General features: G+C 41.8%; 1 protein-coding gene across 1 annotated transcript in view; it reads right to left on the bottom strand.

Annotated features, from left to right (window-relative positions):
• Positions 1 to 121: 121 nt before the first annotated feature.
• PEAK1 (pseudopodium enriched atypical kinase 1) overlaps positions 122 to 19,048 on the bottom strand; it is a 239,132-nt gene continuing 220,205 nt past the window's right edge. The window contains exon 7 of the mRNA XM_017518363.2: positions 122 to 6,971. Within this exon, the coding sequence (XP_017373852.1) occupies positions 5,808 to 6,971 (1,164 nt within the window). The 3' untranslated portion in view covers positions 122 to 5,807. The remainder of the gene's footprint in view (positions 6,972 to 19,048) is intronic.

The following is a 19,048-nucleotide window of genomic DNA, read 5'->3' as shown; positions in this document are numbered from 1 at the left end:
TCCTGTCTTATGGACAGGGCACTTGCCCTGGGGGGGACAAGACATAACTGTGTCTGCAACCAAACCCTCCCCAGTATGTCAGTGTGGAAGAGTCACCGAAAGAACAAGCATTTGTCTGGTCTTTAGTGTGTATTAAAATGAATTTATTTACACAGTAACATGATGCCACAGAGTACACAGCAAAGTACCACAGCAAACCAAAGGGTGGCGCCACTGGTGGCAGAGGGGACCTTTCAATGATAGATTTATACAACTTTACAATATGTAAGTAGAGGGGTGAAACTCCGGAAAGAGCAAGGAAAACAAGATTTTCAAATATAGAGTGTGGGCGGGGCCAGAGAGAATTAAAGAGAGACTGGAATGAGGACTGTCATGATTCGAATCGCCGACTAGGATGAAACCTTGCTTCTGTCTTAGCCTCATGCCAAAACGCCCTGCATCTCCTCAACAGAAAATCCCAACCCAGTGTGTTCACACATCACACTCTTTAGCTCTAACTGGCAAAGGAAGGGGTAACCACGTAGTATTTGGAGCAATTCCTGAAGCAGTGTGGTTCAACCTTTCAAAAATGAACCCCATGGCTGGTTCAACATGCAAGTTATCACGGGTGCAGACACACACATACTGTCCACGCACTAATGGGCAAAGTGGGTTTTCTGTACTACAACAATATTCGTAGCAAAATATATGACTCTGTACTTTTGCTAGGTTAAAAAATTTCCGACCTCTTTTGATTCCCTGAAACTTTCTTGATTTAAAAAAAAAACCCAACAACAAAAAACCATGAGGGTGGATGGGACAGGTCAAGATGAAAAGCTGAAATAAACACGGAGGCTTTCTGGAGTGGGAAACAGGTAATGGGATGTTCGGAATGCAGGCCCCTGCAGCCCACCTAGGTGGGGAAAGCTACTAGCAGTGGGTGATGCAAAATCTATTCTAATTGGAAGCAGTTGCAGGGAGGGGGTGTTTAACAGCTGTATAGCACCTTGTACATTCTGGGCACTTATAGATATTAAATGATGGTGATGATGAATGGTAAATAACTCTGTAGGAAGGTTATAAAAACAATCACAATTTGTTAAGAAATTTCCCAAGAGTTCTTTAAACAAACCTATTAAAACTACCGTATCTCTTAAAAAAAATCCTCCACTCTCAGTATCATATGGATATGATGTTCTCAAGCTGAGGTTTGGGCCACAGCCACAGCCATGCCAAGGGGAGAAGGAACTCTTCCTTCTCCTTCAATACTGAGGAACTTTGTATCTGCCAGGGCTTTCATCAGGATCATGATCGTCATCATCATCATCATCTTATTCAATATACGAAATGGACTTTTTAAAAAGGTGCTTTTCTGAGGATGGATTTATCAGCTAAACGCCCTGACACGGAATGTATGTGAACTCCCCTCCCACAGCACCTGTCACAACTCACCCTCATCACCTTAGAAGCATCAGGATAAAAAGGCTTGATTTCTTTGGTATCATCTCTCCTAGCATCTTGCACTGCAGTTCTTCTGGCCTCCCCTATGGCACCATGTTTGGTCCATGGGATCCCCACTTTCGGCACCGCCTAAGCACGGACAGCTGGACTTCAGTGCTCACCTCACAAGAGCAGCACTTGGATTTGTCTCCGGACAGCACTTTGGGCCTTTGAGAATATGAGCCTCAATGAGGTAAAACGAATAGCCGGGTTTTGTGGGCAGCCATCCTGTTCACTCGTTAGGCTGGAGCAGAGTGTTCGATCCTTATCAACTGCTGAGGGGAATGAAACACATGCCACGGTTGGCCCAGGAAGTCCAGCTGCTCTCACTCCCTCTCCAAGAATGTTCGTACTATATTTACACATCTAGAACCATTTGAAATATAGTGTAGTATCCTAAATCCATTCCTATTTCTGGGACCAGCCTGTACTTTTTCAGATCACTGCTGGTAAAATCTAGGAGAAAATCCTAATTGCAGTGAAATCTAGTGAAAACCCTAATTCCAGCAAAACCAAATGTCAGGTTATTTCCCAGCACCAAAGTATTCATAACTCAAAATTGAGAAGCTTAGTAGGAACCCAAAGATCTTTCCTGGAAACTTTGTAATACTAGAAACTTTAAAACATAATTTTCAGTATTTACTCCCAGAAATATCATTAATATTTCTAGAGCTTTAGATTTCTTGACTTAGAACTTTTCCATGTTTACAAACTTACTCGGAGTTTGGAAGCAAAACTGACCCCCACTTAATCTGACAATAGGAGGCTACTCCAGCTGTTAAAATCCTAACCAACACGTTTTACTTCTGGCTCCTGAACAGCAGCAGGGCAGGCAGGAGGAGTGCTTGTGCCCTCGCCCCAACCCATACGCCACCCAGTTCGTCTTCTGAGGGCAAATCTCGAAACTCATTGTCATATTCCTGGCTTCCAGTTCTAACTCAGCCCAGGGGTTGGTGATTCTTCTGTTGTCGTTCCACAGGTTCCAGTTACTCCTCTTCTCGTCTTGCTGTTGTTCTTCATGAATTGGCTTCTAGGCATCCCGGTAGTGTGTACACCAACAGGGCTCGCCTCAGCCAGCGCAGGAGGCTCCCTGAAGTTCTAGTCCTCTTTGTGAAGCATCCACTGAATCACTTCCAAGTTACCACGCTAACAAGGCACTCTGCTGTACATTCAGTCTTGCTCTTGGCTACCTTAGCCACCGCTGTGTTCCTCTAGCACCCAAGTGTCATAGAGATTGTTCATGTGGCTTAAGGAGAAGTTCCAATAGGAGCTTAATTGTTTAAACTCTCAATATAAATGGAAAAATCTATAGTATAGACTTCAATAGAAAACAATTTCCAATCAACATTGAAGGCAATAACTTGCTGTTACTTGAGAAAATGTAAAGTGCTATACTAGCCACAATTCAAAACATATATATATATAATGTGTGTGTGTATCTGTGTCTACAGAGGGTAGGATTTCTTTTCAGTTGGTGAACAAATTCAAAGTCCCTGTCACAATTAAAATGAAAAATATTTGTGATAATGTTAAATGGACTGAATTTCATCTTTTTGGAAAAATATTCTGAAGACCAACTTATGTAGTAGTCTGCCTAGAAATATAGTTTCTTTCTCTGTTCTGCTCTAACCTGTAACACACCCTTCCCTCTCTACCTCACATTATTTGGCCATCACCCAGAGAAAAACTAATCTAGCCACCTGTCTCTGGGAAGCCTGAGGCTCTTCTCTGGCTAGTTTGCATTCATCTTTCGCCCTTAACAAATCTGAATATAAAAACAGTACTAAAAACATCTGATGTGAAGAGGTGCTTGGTTTACCAGTGCTGTAAGATAATGGTAGTGGAGGTGTCCATGCTTATCATACCATAGAGTTAAAGACTGGATCCAAATCATAACAGAAAAAGACAAAGGAAAAAAAGATATGTAGAGACATAACAAATAGAGGGGCCAGGGAACATTCTGCCTTAAATATATAACCTCATTAAATAGTCAACATTCAAATTTACATGGGCAAGGCACCACGAGCGTGACATTGAGAAGGTATATCTCAATACGCAAGCCATTGCAAGGTGGGAGGTGGGGGAGGTGGAGGGGATGTGCTGGCTGACATGGTCAGCGGTTTGTGTGCTGCCACTTCAGTGCATAATCAGGCAAGGAGTTATGTGCACATGGGCTATGCTAAGATGAACCAAACACCAATCTTCAAGGCAAGGCGCAGCCATGCCACAGGACACCAAGAGTGCACTGCTGGCCTGCAGCAGCATGCCCACTCCACACGGCCATTCCTAGGAGCAGAGCCCTGCGCTCTGGCTAGAGGAGTCAAGACTCTTTGTGGGCTAACCAGCCTTCTCTCCCGGGAGTCCTATATTGCTGGCCACAGGATAAGGACATCCTCCCTACAGAGCCTCACATATTCTAATCACTTAAAAAAATAATAAGAGCACAGTAAAATACATTATTCTCCTTTCCTGATCCTCTTTGATATACACGAATCACATGAAAGGCTGTTAAAAATGTTAAAAGTTTAGAAATTTCCAAGGCCACTAATGTGCTATGTACGTAATACTACACAATCAGTCTTGGCTTTAAGGAAACTCTGCACTGGTAGATGAGGGGCCTCAGGGCTCGCTCACTGACTAGGCACAGAGAACATGTCTGTCAACCCTGCCACAGGTTGCTTCTCTACAGGCCTGGCCTTTACTTCCAGCATGCGTGTGCACGCACACATGGGCACACAAGTGTACACACACATTGTTCGAGTGACTCTTGGGATTTCAAGGTCAAAGTAAACACATACTCACAGTTTTGGATAAAACAAGCACAGGTGCACACATTACACACACACACACACACACACACACACACACCCCAGTGGAAGGAACGCTCATCTCTTAGCGCAAATATGTGCCAAGGGAAGAAGGGGGAAGGTTTCTGTAGACTCGCTTCAGGTGAAGTTGCAACATAAACACTGTAATATACAGCTAAAAAAATACATACAAAAATTGCACATATATCCATAGGAGAGGAGAACTGGCTGCACACATGGTGAACAGCTCTTCAGTCACCCACCTCAGCAATCAGAATTCCCGTGAGCTGTCCTCCAGAGCCATTTTAGAGAGAGTCAGAGGAGCCATGAGCCACTTACACTGGGAGGCAGTCTCTCTAGAAGAGGTCAACATTCTGAGGAGGAGGTCAGCAGTCTCATCAGTGGCCTTCTTCCCCACCCCTGCCTTCCGGCCATCCCAACAGCCCACCCCACTGTGCCCTCTAAGGAGATCTTAGAGCTCCACTGACAGCTGTTTCATTCAGGGGAACTGTTTACAGCATTTGGTAAACTAGTTAACACTGGCTACTGATAGTAGGGAGCTGGCCAATTACTGCTCAGGGGAAACTGCAAATGCTGACAGTTCTGACAGTAATCAAAGGGACTTTAAACTCTGTTCACTGATGGCCCCTAGAGAATTGCACATGCAAGAAAATCATCTCCTTATGTCCTGCCAGCTATTTATAAGCTCTGAGCTGTACTCCACCCTGCTGAGGCAGTGGTGACATTACCTCGGGTCAGCTCTGTAATGGGCCACAAGTGGCTGCTCAATCCAGACTTCATTGGCAAGTGGGGACAGAGTGGAGAATCGGGCAGTGGCAGCAGAGGGGAGACGATTGGGGCTGTCCTCCATGCACTGCACATACTTACGAATAATGGTAATGAAAATGGGTCTATGACCCAAGGATGGGATCTCTCCTTTTCTTTCTACTCTTTCCTGGAACAAAGGATATAGTCCCTGGTAACCAAAACTGGGCTGATGCTAAGGATGACAGTTCTGCCTAGTAAGTTGGTTGTTGACACCTTAAAGGAAGGGTCTGTTGTGAGAGTCTACTGGGTCATAGTAGAAACTTGTTACATTTGTCTACAGCTAGTGAGAATAAACATTCGGTGCTAAAAAGATAGGTGATATCCAGAATTACGGAGGAAATGGACCCTCAGTGAGGTGACTGGCTCACTGAGTTCATACCAAAGAAGCTGTCCCTTCAAGAACATGGATTTTCCTTTTTACCTGCATTTATGGGACTATTAGGATGGAAGGTGTTTCAAGGGAAGGCAACCGCAAGTTTGTGTAGCTGAATTTCTGTAAAGTTAAGACAGAATCAGCTTCTCACTTGATTTGAGGCAGTGGATAACCTTTCTGAATGGACTAGCTCGTTCATGGACAGGGAAAGAGGTTTGTCTTTCTTCTTTCCTTGAATTTGGAGTGAGCACTAGGAAGGGGAAGTGCGTGGGTGACAGGAAGAAGGTGAAGATGTGGTAAAAGCAGCATCCAGGTACACATTAACGGTGCTGCAGAATTTTCACAATACAATTGAGGGAATCTGTAGTGGCAAAAGCCAAATACTGAGCACAAAGCCAGTCCTCAAGGCTGACCCCACCTTCCCTGTCCAGGGACTTCTCAGCAAACTTGATCATGAGCAGTGTTCGCTTGATGTCTAGCCAGTTTTGGAGCAGTGTGTTTCTCTGCACTAGGCCAGGGCAGGTGGTGAAAGTCTGGAAGAGATCTTCGCGGGGGCCCCACAGCAGACACTGGAGGATGCCTTTGGCATCTGAAATGAGGATCCGCTCAGAAGGGTTGGGATTCAGGAGGCAGCTGGCCAGCTGCTGCAGACCCCGGGAGTAGGGGGAGCGGAGTGGGATGCGAGGCAGGTCTGCTCGTGTGTATTCCCTCTCCTTCAGCTCTGGGTTCTCATCGAAGGGGTTGGGTAGGTGTAGCATCTCATAGATGAGGATGCCTGTCTGGAACTCATCACACTTTTTATACTGGGTAGCCGTTATGATCTCTGGGGCAAGGCGAGACTGGTCCCGGAGGATTTCGGGGTCCATCAGATGGCTCTTCTGCTTGGCCTGAGAGAAGTTGCTCACTATAAGCCTAGTGGGATAAGAGGAGGTGGGGCTGGCCTCTGCAGGCCCAAAGCCTTGGGCAGTGCCCCCAGGCTGGTAGTGGACAAGTAGCAGGTTCTCTAGGCGTAGATCGCAGTGAGTGACGTGGTAGGGTTTGAGGTGCTCGAGACCAGAGCAGAGCTGTAAGAGCAGCAGACACACCTGCCTCTCATACAAATCAGGGCTTTTTCCATGCTGGGCCAGAGAATCTCGCACAAAATCAGCCACAGTGAGACACGGAACCTCCCTGGTGATGACTACGACATGGCTCCTCTGCTTTTTGCTCACGACTCCAGGGCTCTCTTTCGGAGATGCTGCTGCTTCAGAACAGGGCTTTGGGTTTTTCCCATCCATTTCTCCTTTGGCTTCTTCTTCAGTCTCTTCCAGGTCACCCTCTTCCTTTTCAGGGTCATCAGGATCCTCCCAGGGAAGCAGACGGTTAGGGACTTCAGCAAGGAAATGACCACAGTCCTGCTGAATGTTAAAATGGACGGCCAGACTCTGTCGGACAGCCAAGCTGTGATAATACTGCTGAGATTCTTTAGCCTTGCTCTTACAGATCTGAAAGATAATAAAACAATGTACAACTCACACTCTCATAACCAGGTTTATGATGTATCAGGGAGGGTTAACTGGAAGGTGACTGGTTAGGGACAAATGATCATATAGTAAAGTCGTTAGCCAGGGGTGCCCTAAGTTAAGTGACAGTAATAATGGTAGGAACCATTTCTCATGGTTGTCTACACGCCAGGCCGTGGTGAGTACTTTATGTGTACCATTTCTAGTCCTCACGTTAACCTTTCAAAGTAGACTGAGGCTCTAAGAATTAAAAAAAGAAAAAAAGCCCAGGGTTATCAGTTTGCAAACCCAAGTCTGTTTAATGCCAAAGCTTGCTCTTTCCACTATAACCCTGCAACTCATCAGAACAACAATAAAATAATTTTTCACTTACTTCTGTAGAGGTTTGTATCCCAGACTTACACAGCAGGCCAATGGACTTCTAACGTAGACCAGAATACCTTACTTCATCACCCATCATCCTTTGTGTCAACATCTCACAGGTTAGGAGAGTGATGTAACATTGGCCAGGTAAACTGTGGGTTTTCCTAACTTTTCAGTGAATGTCATTGTGATGGTCACAACACTGGCACTCATGGTTCACTGGTAGGGTTGAGAGAGTCACTGGTCTGACCTAGTCAGAACAAAGCCAACATTTGATGGCGGTTTTCTGAGTTTTATGCTTTCTCTTAACAGGCCTCATTTAACACCCACTATTGAGGCAATAAGACCTTTCATAAAGAACTTTATTAAGTGGTTATGGGTCCAGGAAGAATTTTGTGATTAAAAAAAAGTTAGGCAAGAGTTCTTCATACTGTGACAACAATTGTATTTCTACTCTTAAAGGGTTATCAAAGCAAAAAGTAAGTAAAACCACCCCAAATGGGTTATCCTCATGCTACAGAGAGGCTGACAGCGAAGACTCAGTCTCTAATACTAGTTCATGGATCTTAATCTACTGGTCTGGAGTCTGCTCCATGGCCCTGTTAGTGGAGGGTCATTCTCTGCTCTCTCTCCGCAGCAGGGGTACACTGCCATATAACACAAATATCAAAGGCTCCCAGCAACATGCACTCTCTGTAGTGCTTACATTGTCTGTTTATTATAATAATACAGAAAAGCAAATTTTAAAAAAGCAATTTCTAGTCATTTTTATTTAAAAAGAAAAATGTATACATTCTTATATACACATAAGAGAATTTGGATGGGTCCCCAGTTCTGAGAAGCAGCACATTCTGATTTCCATTCAAATAGATATTAAAAAAAAAAAAAAAGATCAAAGGCAAGGGAGTCTCAAGGGAGAAAAGCATCTCTCTCTTTTATTCTCTAGGTTACCACATTTACTACTGTTAAAGAGGCCTGATATCAGTGACCAGTGACATGATAATCTCTCTCCCTCCCTCCTTCCCTCCCTCTCTGAGCACAAGTTCCTTCAAGTCTTCTACTATCTACTTAATTCAGTTTGAGGATATACTAAGTACTTCTTTTTTAAGCAAACTTCTGTCTTGAACAGACGTTCCTAGGCTGAGTTCAAGTTCAAACATATATCTTTCAGAAAATATTATCTCTGGAAAGCTCTTGAGTCTTAGTGTATACAGTATAATATATAATCCTATATGCTCATCAATCATAACATTTATTACTCCTGTAACTGCACTGTTGACAATATTTCATATTTAAGTGTCACTAGGTATTTAAAAATTATTTACCAGTCATTGTTCAGTTGTACAGGAGCTGGATCCAGCACATGGTACCATTAACTCCATTGCCAGTTAAATTTGCTCAATATTACACTGTCTTCTGGAATGAAAGCTCAAGGGTCTCAACTCTTCAGTCCTTGAAAATTCTATCAAATACCACTAAATTTAGCTGAATCAGATTGGATGGTTAAACTCTAGCTGTTACATGGTAAAAAGGACACTCTCCAAGGGCTTGGGAAGCCTGGGAATTAGCTTTGCCACTAGCTGTATAACCTTGGGCATTTCTCTGGGTTTCAGTCTCCCTATTAAAGGAGACAATATAAAGAACACTGAAATCTACTTCACAGGGCAGTTGTGAGGATTAATTGGGATCAAGTATATAGAGTACATCCGTAAACTACAAAGTTGTACAAATGTAACACTGAAAATGACTAAAGGAGTTCACAACCTGCAAATGTCAAACTCATACAATCTTAGAGAATCCTAATTTTTTGGAACAATGAACAAAACAGAAAATACATCTTTATTTTGAGTCCTGAGAGCCACCTGCCACAGCAGTGAGGCTCTCTCATAGAGGACAGGCAGACAGAAACTGCTAACATTCAACACCTCCAAGCCAGGGTCATCCCTGACAAACAAGTTAACACCAGCAGTATGTTAGAATCCAAGGCAGGGCAACCTAAAGTTACGAGAGAGAACTGTTTTGCCAAGTCTAGTTTTAACTATGTCAGGTCAGGCTGAAAAAAATTTGTCACCTTGTGGTTTAACTTTAGAAGCAGAGAAGGTATTCTAATTGTGACTAGTTTTTGAATTGTGATATTCTAATTATATCTAGACATTCACACAGACACACACATTTTTATAAGGTCCTCCAGAGCTTAGTGAGTAGATAAGAATGTGGATACTACAATAAGAATTTATGTTTAGCTTCACAGATCTGCTTGAGATAAAGGATCAAAATGATTTACAAAGAAGAAATGATAAATTGTTCCACCATTTTAGATGCTGTAAAGGAAAATGGTCTCCCTAGATAGCCAACCTGAGTGGGCAGCACTTCCTTATCTCTTCCGTTTTATAATACATAGACAGGTGGAAGAATAATGAGTCCCTCTAGTTTAAGGGCAAAGGCAAAAGGGAGAAGACTAGAGGGTAAAGAGGAGAAAAAAGAGTGATTTTAGTTGGTTCATAACCCTGAAAACAGTTACCACCCAAACACAGACCTATGGAGATTTCCATAATAGGATTTTGCTTGATGGGTATCTCATAAATCTTTGTTATGGAGCCTGCAATGATGTTAATTTAGGTAGGAGTATTATAGTATTCTAGGTACCACACTGTAGCCATTCTTTAAATATTAATAACCCCTTTAGTTTAAAAAAAAAAAACTCAAAATGACCTGACTTCAGATAATAAATTTCTAGTTCAAAAGTTATTTCAGAAAACAAGTCAATTTTTTTCAGAACAAATGGATAGGATTTTTCCTGCCAAATCTCTTCTTTGTCCCCTTTCCCAGTATTTTCTCTACCAGGGATCAAAGTAACTTTTTCTTGGCTCTCATTAATCTTTCCTGAAAAGAATTCACATTTCTTCTTTATAAAGAGAAGCTGGCATGAACAGGAGGAATCTCAAGAAAGATTCTACTTGTTCATGCCAGCTACTCTGTAATCTATAAATGATTACTTCAGGACTGTTCCTAGGACCCCCAAAATTTGAAAATACGAATAAAAATAAACTAGAGTTGGAATGGCCCCACATCTTCGTTTAACATTCCCTTTTCTACTAGGAGAAAAATCACCTCATATTTGTCTTGTCTATGTTTGGGAAAATCTATCTACTTAAAATGCTGTGAATTTGGCAGAGTCTGTGCGGTCTACATGTCCTGAAAGGGAAGAAAAATGCTACGAGAGTCTGAGCCACAGTGACGCTAGAGGGAGCTACAACATCAACATCCAGGAGTAATTGACTTAACTGTGCAGCAGGAGAACAAAGGCAGGCTGCTGCAAGGTTGAATCTTCCTGAAAAATACACCACAGGGCCTCCTTCTGGTTAAGTTTTTGCTTCTATGATGGTGACAATGCCAAATGCATGCCACGGGAACTCCTCATGTGAAGAGCACAGGCAGGAAGAGAAGCCCATCCTGGGCACAGTGACCCTCGCCCACTTGTGAACTCACAGGAAATCCCTAGTTGAGCTCTTCTCCAAAGGAGTCACAGGGACATCAAAAGGGACAGCCTGCCAGCTGGTATATACATATGCACCAACATGAATAATGTACTGTTGCAAAAACAGAGGCTTGAAGGGAAACTGGGTGCTTGTCTGGGTTAATAAAGATCAGTGAGGACAGAGGAAGAAAAGGAAAAACATTAATACATTATATTCATTACCAATTGAGCTTTCAAACAAGTATCTCATGGGTCCTCAGCACTTCCCATCTGTAAGACACGGCAACCTAAAGCATTCCGACCAGATTCCCAAATACAGGGGTGGGGAGCCTTTAACCATTGATAAATCATCTCTTAGAAAACTGGGGGAGAGAGGAAACAACATATTGTCTTCCAGAATCAAAGCCAAATTACCCTCTCCTGAGACCTTCTCAGACTTGGGTCAAAGAATCCAACATTTACAATCTTAGCAGGGAAACAGAGCTTGAAATGGTTCCCCCTGCACAACCTGAAAAGTTTAATTCCAAGTATTCATTTCAGTTCAGGGGCTTGTTTTCCATGTTGCTCATGACAACCGCTCTGCATACCTCTGAGGCAAATTTGTCATTAAAAAGCGTTTATGTTTGTGATAACTGCAACCTAGATAGCTAACTTCTAAAAAGTAGACCGTTGGGGACTTTGACTGTCAAGTCCCATTAAAAGCAGCTGTGGAGAAGGTAGTGCTCTCTAACACCACGGAGCCTTTCAGAACGCCCACAAAGCCTGGGGCCTGTGAAAAGGACGTACCTCTTGCTGCTCTCTCAACAACAGAAATTGTGCTTAAGGCAACTAAGTCAGAGGGATGCGGGAAAGGTGGACCTTTGCAAAACTGGTGGATATGACTATGGAATTAATCTGTCGTTGAATGGCATGGTGTTACCCATTCTTCTTCACTTGCCCCTTTTCTTCCAAGCGTTCCTTGAAGCGCGGTGTTTGGAGGGTCTGCTCTCTATCCTAGTTTGTCACTGACACACTCTGTTCGGCAAGCTTGCTCGTGGCTTCAACCACTTCATATACAACACTGACTTCCGTATCGACATTTGTAATGCACACTTGTCTTTGGGCTTTAGACTCATCTGTACAATGACCTACTTGATTTCTTCCCATATCTATCCCAACCCATAGATTCCTTAAACTCAACATAACCAAACCTGAAGTCTTCTTCCTACCAAACTCACTGCTCTCCCATACTCCCTTTCTTGATGAATGGCTTTGTTATCTGGATGAGAAACCAAATTCGCTTTGGGTTTCTCCTGTATCTTTACTCCGTATGGCTAATTAATTACCAACTCTTACTGATTTTTCTCCTAAATAACTTTCAGATTATCCTCTTTTCTCCATCTCTATTGCTATGTTCATCACTTGCCTGGACAACCACAAAAGCTTTCCAACTGGTCTCCCTGCCTCTAATGTGATCCCCTCAAATATGCCTTCCACATGGCTACAGAGCCATTAAAAAACAACAACAGCTGGTATTTCCTGTTTATTTAAACTTCCTAGCAGTTCCGCCTTATCCTCACAGCATGAAGTCCTGGCCTTGCCTCACTTTCCAGTCCTACTTCCCCTTCTGTTCCATTTGCTCTTACCATATCGAACTATCTGCAGCCAGGCACCCACTCTACCCGCCAGGCTTCTCTCAGTTTGGGGCTCCTTGTCACCCCTCATCTGCCTGAGGGATTCCTACTTTTTTTTGAAACAGAGTCTTGCTCTTTTGCCAGGCTGGAGTGCAGTGGCTCCATCTCAGCTCACTGCAACCTCTGCTTCTCGGGTTCTAGCGATTCCTCTGCCTTAGCCTCCCAAGTAGCTGAAACTACAGGCGCATGGCACCATGCCCTAATTTTTTTTTTTTTGTATTTTAGTAGAGACGGGGTTTCACCATGGCCAGAATGGTCTCGATCTCCCGACCTCGTGATTCACTCACCTTGGCCTCCCAAAATGCTGGGATTACAGGCGTGAGCCAACACGCCAGGCCTCCTACTTCTTTTAAAGCCCTTCTCAGGTATTTTTGTCAGAGAGCAAGCGCTAAATACCCTAAACCCCCTTTCTGTGTTACTTCTGTATATTGTACATATCTCTATTGTTGGAGTTATCACATTTTTTATCTTTTAAAAATTTTTGTTTTTTATAATTTTTTTCAACTTTCATTTTAGATTCAAGGGGTACATGTACAGGTTTGTTACCTGGGTATATCTCTTGATGCTAAGGTTTGGGGTACAACAGATCCCATCACCCAGGTACTGAACACAGTACCCAACAGTTTTTCAACCCTTGCCCCTGTTCCCCCTCCTCTGACATGTTTTCCCTATCTTACAAGCAGATACTTGTATCTTTAGGACCTAGCACAGAGCAAGGCACATAGTACATGTTCCATGTCTGTAAAAGATTCTGAGAAAAGGCAACAAGTGCTCCAGTGCTGCCATAGGGCTTATTGACTTGGAACCGGTAGAATAGACGAACGGCTTTTACAAAGCAGATAAAAGTTGGCAGGTGATGGGGTGGGGGCAACGGCAGACAATCTGAATAATATACATTCATGAATGACCCGACTACACAAATGAGTGAAATCTGATCAGTGGGGCTGTCTGTTGAGTCCAGGCTGCCTTGGGGCCTCACTGATTTTGTACTGCACAAAACTACACAAAACGACATGGCTCTTTGTCATTCTATTCAATTTTCTCTCCTTTGCCCCAAATAAAGCAATAATTACAAAATACAAGACTCTTCAAAAATACCCTACATTAACTGATTTTCCCATTATGGGCCCAGTATGCCTTCGACCTACTTCCAGTTTATCAGCAGGGAATCTCATTTCCATCTCACTCTACGCATTTTATAGTGCCTCAGTGAACCTTAAGTGAGATGGATGTTATAGGGAATGAATTGTGGAGGGACAAAAATGAGAAACATTAAAGATTACACACATTACACCATCTGTGCTATTTTGTCACATCACACAAAAGTACAACTGCAAATGGGAGAGGGCGTAGAATGAAATGCTATAACTTCTAAATTGATATCCAATATTTGGTATAACCTCACTCTAAGAATATAGGCTGATCACTAATTGACCTTCCTTGATCTGCCTAGGAGGAGTATTGCTGTACCTGCTGCTACAGAGCTAAGACCCACACACACTCAATGCTGTTACAACTATATTCAAAATAGATTAAGTGTTTAATATATAAAATGCTGTGTGGGCCCAAAGTACTCAGGACTCGATGTTGTAGGAATCTGCTATGAGAACTGTCGGGTAGGCCAGGTAATTTACAGCTTGAAATGCTGCAAAAATATTCACATGCCCGAGAAACTGATTATGGATCCTAGAAGAGAAATTCAAGAAGGCAACCGTGTAAGATTTTACCATTTTATTTGTGACTTGTACTCATCAAATCTTTTCACTCTCCCATTCAGCATGTGTATCCAAAGAAAATAACTTGTGTTCCTGAACCAGTAACTTACGCTGACAGAATGATGCCCAGGATGTTCACACTAGAGAAACTGAGGCACAGAACAATCCAATAACCAGCTCAGGGCCCAGATTAGGAATTCAATTAACTTGAATTCCAACTTGTGGTTCTCAACTGTATCCTCTCACCTCATTAATTAAAGCCATGCTCCCTTTTCCCAGTAGACAATTCATTGTGATTCCAGGTTTACAGGAACACTCAAAATCTCTCCTTCCTAAATCAATTCCCAGTTGAGACTCAGGTGCTTCTGTATGCATTCAGCCTGAAACGAAATGGACACCAGCCTAGGATGGCCATGAGTATGTGCAGTTGGCTGCTGATCCATCACTTTCTGTAAAGTTTCACTGTTAAAACTATTTATGTTGAATTACGAAAGTGAAAGTGGTTTCCCCTCTAGCTTTTATCCTCACCACTAAACCAGTAATTAATTGCCTGTGTATATAGTCTGAACTAGTTGTAAATTCCTACCAATCGTAGTTATTCCTGTAATGCTTTTTCATTTAGTAACTTGCTTTGTCAGCATCTACCCAATGAGATAAAGGGAGACTCTGGAGTCAAAAATGCAGTAAAAGATGCTGGTCTCCACAGTTCACCTCTATTTTATTACAAGCTTTTAACAAGATTCTGGCATAGCTGGAAGAAAGGAAGCAGCCCCACTGTTGTAACAGGGAAGTGTACATCTTTACTGAGTTTTGTGTGCTCTATCCTTGAGAACAAAGACTCGGACTACTTTCAAGATACCTACTACCCCAATTCTGGAACTGCTGGAAAATAACTCGGAAACTTATACTTTTTGCTTATGTGAAATTTTTAGCATCCTCTTCAGAGTAACTGCATCCAAATTTCCTCTGTGGTCTCACATGGTAGTACTTGGAGTGCAATGAAAAAACAGTATCTCAGTGATACTGAGCCATAATTTTGCCAACTGTCCATCCGGATTCTAGGCGAACGGCTGTCATTTTTCCATTAAAGGACAACACTGAGACACAGCAAGGTCAGTGTACTGCTCTAGGCATGATATGATAGGAGAGGTTCTACCTAGGAGTCAGCAGGGGGCCTGCCATGAAGCTGGTATCCCTATGCAGAAGTGATTCTTCCTCTCTGGCCTTAGTTTCCCACTGTGTAGAATGGTGAAGGCCTTGTAAAATTGGCCTTAGTCTACTATGAGGATATGAGGATTAGTCTACTATAAGGGTATGAGGATTATGTGCTTGGTCAGTACCTATCCAGATTCTTTGAAAGGGAAAAAGCAAGGTAGATTTTTAAGCTAAGTTAAGTTCAGGCTTAAGTGTATGTTAAGTTTTATTTTGAGAGCCGGAATGTTTAAGTTAAGGGCTGGAGGCCAGCCAATATATAGCCCACAGAGACAGACCATCCAATCTGCTGGGCGGTGGCTCACTAAATGGTGATGAGAGGATAAAAGAAGACATGGATGAGACGGAAAATGGGAGTTGAAAGTTAAATACTGTTTGGAAATCAATTTGGCTCTTCTTTCATCAAAACACTTATTTAAAAAGTAGGCTGTGCTCACTGTCTTCACAGCTTCCTCCACCTATTCACTCTTTAACTCAGTGTGTCTGGCATTCAACCCCATCATTACCAACATTGAATTTTCTTGAGGTTTACAAGAGATTAAATTCTTGCCTTCTGAGTCTTCATTCTGCTCAAGCCCTCTGCAACCTTGGACTCTCTGGCCTGTAGGGCCCTGCCTTTTGCTACAGATTTTCCAATTGCTCCTGCTTTGGGTCATTTAGATATGTGGGCCTTTTCCCACTTTGCAGACTCTTCCATTATGATCTCATATAGTCCCACAGTTTTAACTAAATCAAATCTATGACCACATTTCTAGGTTTGAGCTCTCTTCTGAGTACCAAACCCATATTTTTACCTGGCTCCTGGGCTTCTCTCAACTTGGCTGCCCTAGGGGAATATCCCATTGAGATCTCATCTTTCTGATTCAGATTTCAACTAATGGGCATCACCATTCTCTTGGAGGTGGTTCTTCCTTGAAATTTTAGCATCACTGCCCTAATCTTACACTCAAATCAGACACGGTCCACTGCCTTCCTCAGCTCTTTCATCATCTGCCCCTTCTTTTCATTTGCCCTACGTCAGGGTCTCATTTTATCTGGACTGTTACAATAGCATAATGACTGGCTTCCTTACTCCAGTCCTTCTGGCCTCTCTTACCATAGTTGTCTTCTAAAATCTTATGTTATTTCTGTTTAAAAATCCTTAGTGGCTTCCCACAAAACACAAAATAAAGTCTAACCTCTTAAGCTGATCAATCAAATCTCTAAATTTGGTCTCTAATCTCTCCGTAGCTAATTTTCCACTATTCTCTCAATACATTGCATTTGCCACAAAGAATAGCAAAGTGGATACAAGAGGCTCTTTCTTATTGGCCCCAAGATATGTGTAATAACTTCTTTCATTCATTAATCTTCATTTCTCTTTATATCTCTGCATACCACTCTGAACTTTCATTATAATCTGTTTTAAGAGCTATTATTTATGCCTTTGTCTTTCCCAATGGAATATAAGCTTCCTGAGGACAAGGTCTTCATTTTACTCATATGTATTTCTGTAAACTACCACAAATATCACAATGTTTTACAGAGTAAACATTTTTTGAAAGATCAAGAAATATTTATTGAATGCCCACTGTGTACATGATATTGTAGTAGATGCTAAGGATATAAGAATTAATAAGCCATAGTCCCTACCATGGAGAAGGTCAGGTATAATAGTGGGAAGAGGAAGTGTGTTCCTGTTTAATTATACAGCTGTCTCATGATAATGCAATGATTGAGAAATCCAGTAGGTATAGCGTGCAACATGTGCTCAGAAGATTAAAGAAGACTCGGAGCTGGATGCTTTAAGAACACATAGGAGCTTTGTAGGTATGTGAAAAGGAAGGAATGACTAATGTTTACTAAATGCTTAACTTTGTGCCAAATGATGCTCTCAGCACTGTGTGTGTATGTGTGTGTGTATTATGTATATAGCGATATATATATATTTATATAGTGATATATATATATCGCTATATACATAATAACTTCTATGATTTTTTACAATTGTTTTAAGAAGACCTGAAGCATTTTTTCCATTTTACAGATAAAGACACTGGATATAGAAAAGGCAAGTAATGGCCAAGGTAACAGCTAATATGTAGCTAAAGCACAGGTTTTAACCCAGGTCTGTTGGACGTAAAAGCTTAAATTCTTAGCCACTTTGTTAATAGTCCTCACATTTTGTACATAGGAACCACCTGTGGTATTTGCTACAAATGCAGTTTCCAAGGCCTTCCTGCCAGCCATTCTGATTCTGTAGGTATGGAACAGAGCCAAGGAAATGACATTTTTAATGAGGATCCCTCAGGTGATTCTGAAATAGGTTACAGCAGATCACATGCAGAAGTTCTTTATTGTATCATACTGCCTCCCAGGAGAAGAGCAATCCAGACAGAGGAATCAGAGTGTGCAAAAGCCGGGCAGCATTAAACAGGTGCTGTTTATAATTGGTACTAGAGGATGGGATTATAGAGATGAATAACTAAGGATATCTGTTTTCAAGAAGCTTAGTGTCAAATGATCCAAAAATCTCTGATTCTTGTTTTTTAATTGAAAAGACATTATGACATCATTTTTTAAGTAATCAAAATAACTGTTACCACCTTAACACAGGGATCATTTGAGTATTACCGTTTTGTAGGTCAATTTTCTTCAAGTTATGATCATACTGTTGGTATTCTGCTACTTTCATGTGATATTTAAAAGATGTTTTTCATAATTTTATAAGTCTTCATAATTACCACTTCTAATAGTTACAAACATTCCGTTGGACTTATATGCTATAATTTGTTATACTGTTTGCTTAATATAAGGTACCTAGTTTGTTTCCAATTTTTGGAAGTACTTAAATTCTTGAGGCTGTTTGTAGTTTTCTCTCATAATTTTAAGGGAAAACAAAGATGTTTACATCTTTGAGGTAATGAGAAAGAATATCTAAGTGCAGAGCCTAACTAAATATGCTCAAGCCAATGCCTAATGCTAAAGAAGAATAATAGTGAGTGATCTATAGAATGCTGAGCAGCAATTTTCCATTATTCTTCATAACAATAATGCATTTTAGTACATTTTATATGTACTTTACAGTTTATAAAAGCAGTTTCACTACTTAAACACATATATTATAATAATCATCTGAGGTAAGCAGGGCAGTTAATATACACTGATGTGAAAACCAAGAGAGGTATATGACTGGGATAAAAATACACAGCGATTATCTTCAGAACATGGACCCAGGTCAGCTGACTCCAAAACTCTTTATTCAGTGCTGTGATGCCTTTTCATTTAAGACCAAAACAAACAATAAAGCTAATCATGTTGAATGAAGATTAGAATAACTCAAATCCAGGAAAAGTCCTGAGTTAAAACCACCTACTTTATAACAAAGACAAACATGACACCTGTACAGACGGAATGGTCTCTCTCCCCTACCTCTTTGTATGTTGAGGCCCTGGCCTTCAATGTTACTGTATTTTGGAGACAGGGACGACAAGGGGGTAAGTAAGTTAAAAGAGATCGTAAGAGTGAGGTCATGATGTGACAGGATTAGTGTCCTTAAAAGAAGAGACACTGGAGAGTGCTTGCACATGCTTCTTGTGCTCTCTCTCTCTCTGTCATGTAAGGGCACAGTGAGAAGGT

Source organism: Cebus imitator, unplaced genomic scaffold (assembly GCF_001604975.1).
Source record: "Cebus imitator isolate Cc_AM_T3 unplaced genomic scaffold, Cebus_imitator-1.0 Scaffold675, whole genome shotgun sequence".
In the NCBI taxonomy this organism is placed as follows: domain Eukaryota; kingdom Metazoa; phylum Chordata; class Mammalia; order Primates; family Cebidae; genus Cebus; species Cebus imitator.
The sequence above is the reverse complement of the archived record's forward strand: the minus strand, read 5'-3'. Positions and strand labels throughout refer to the sequence as shown.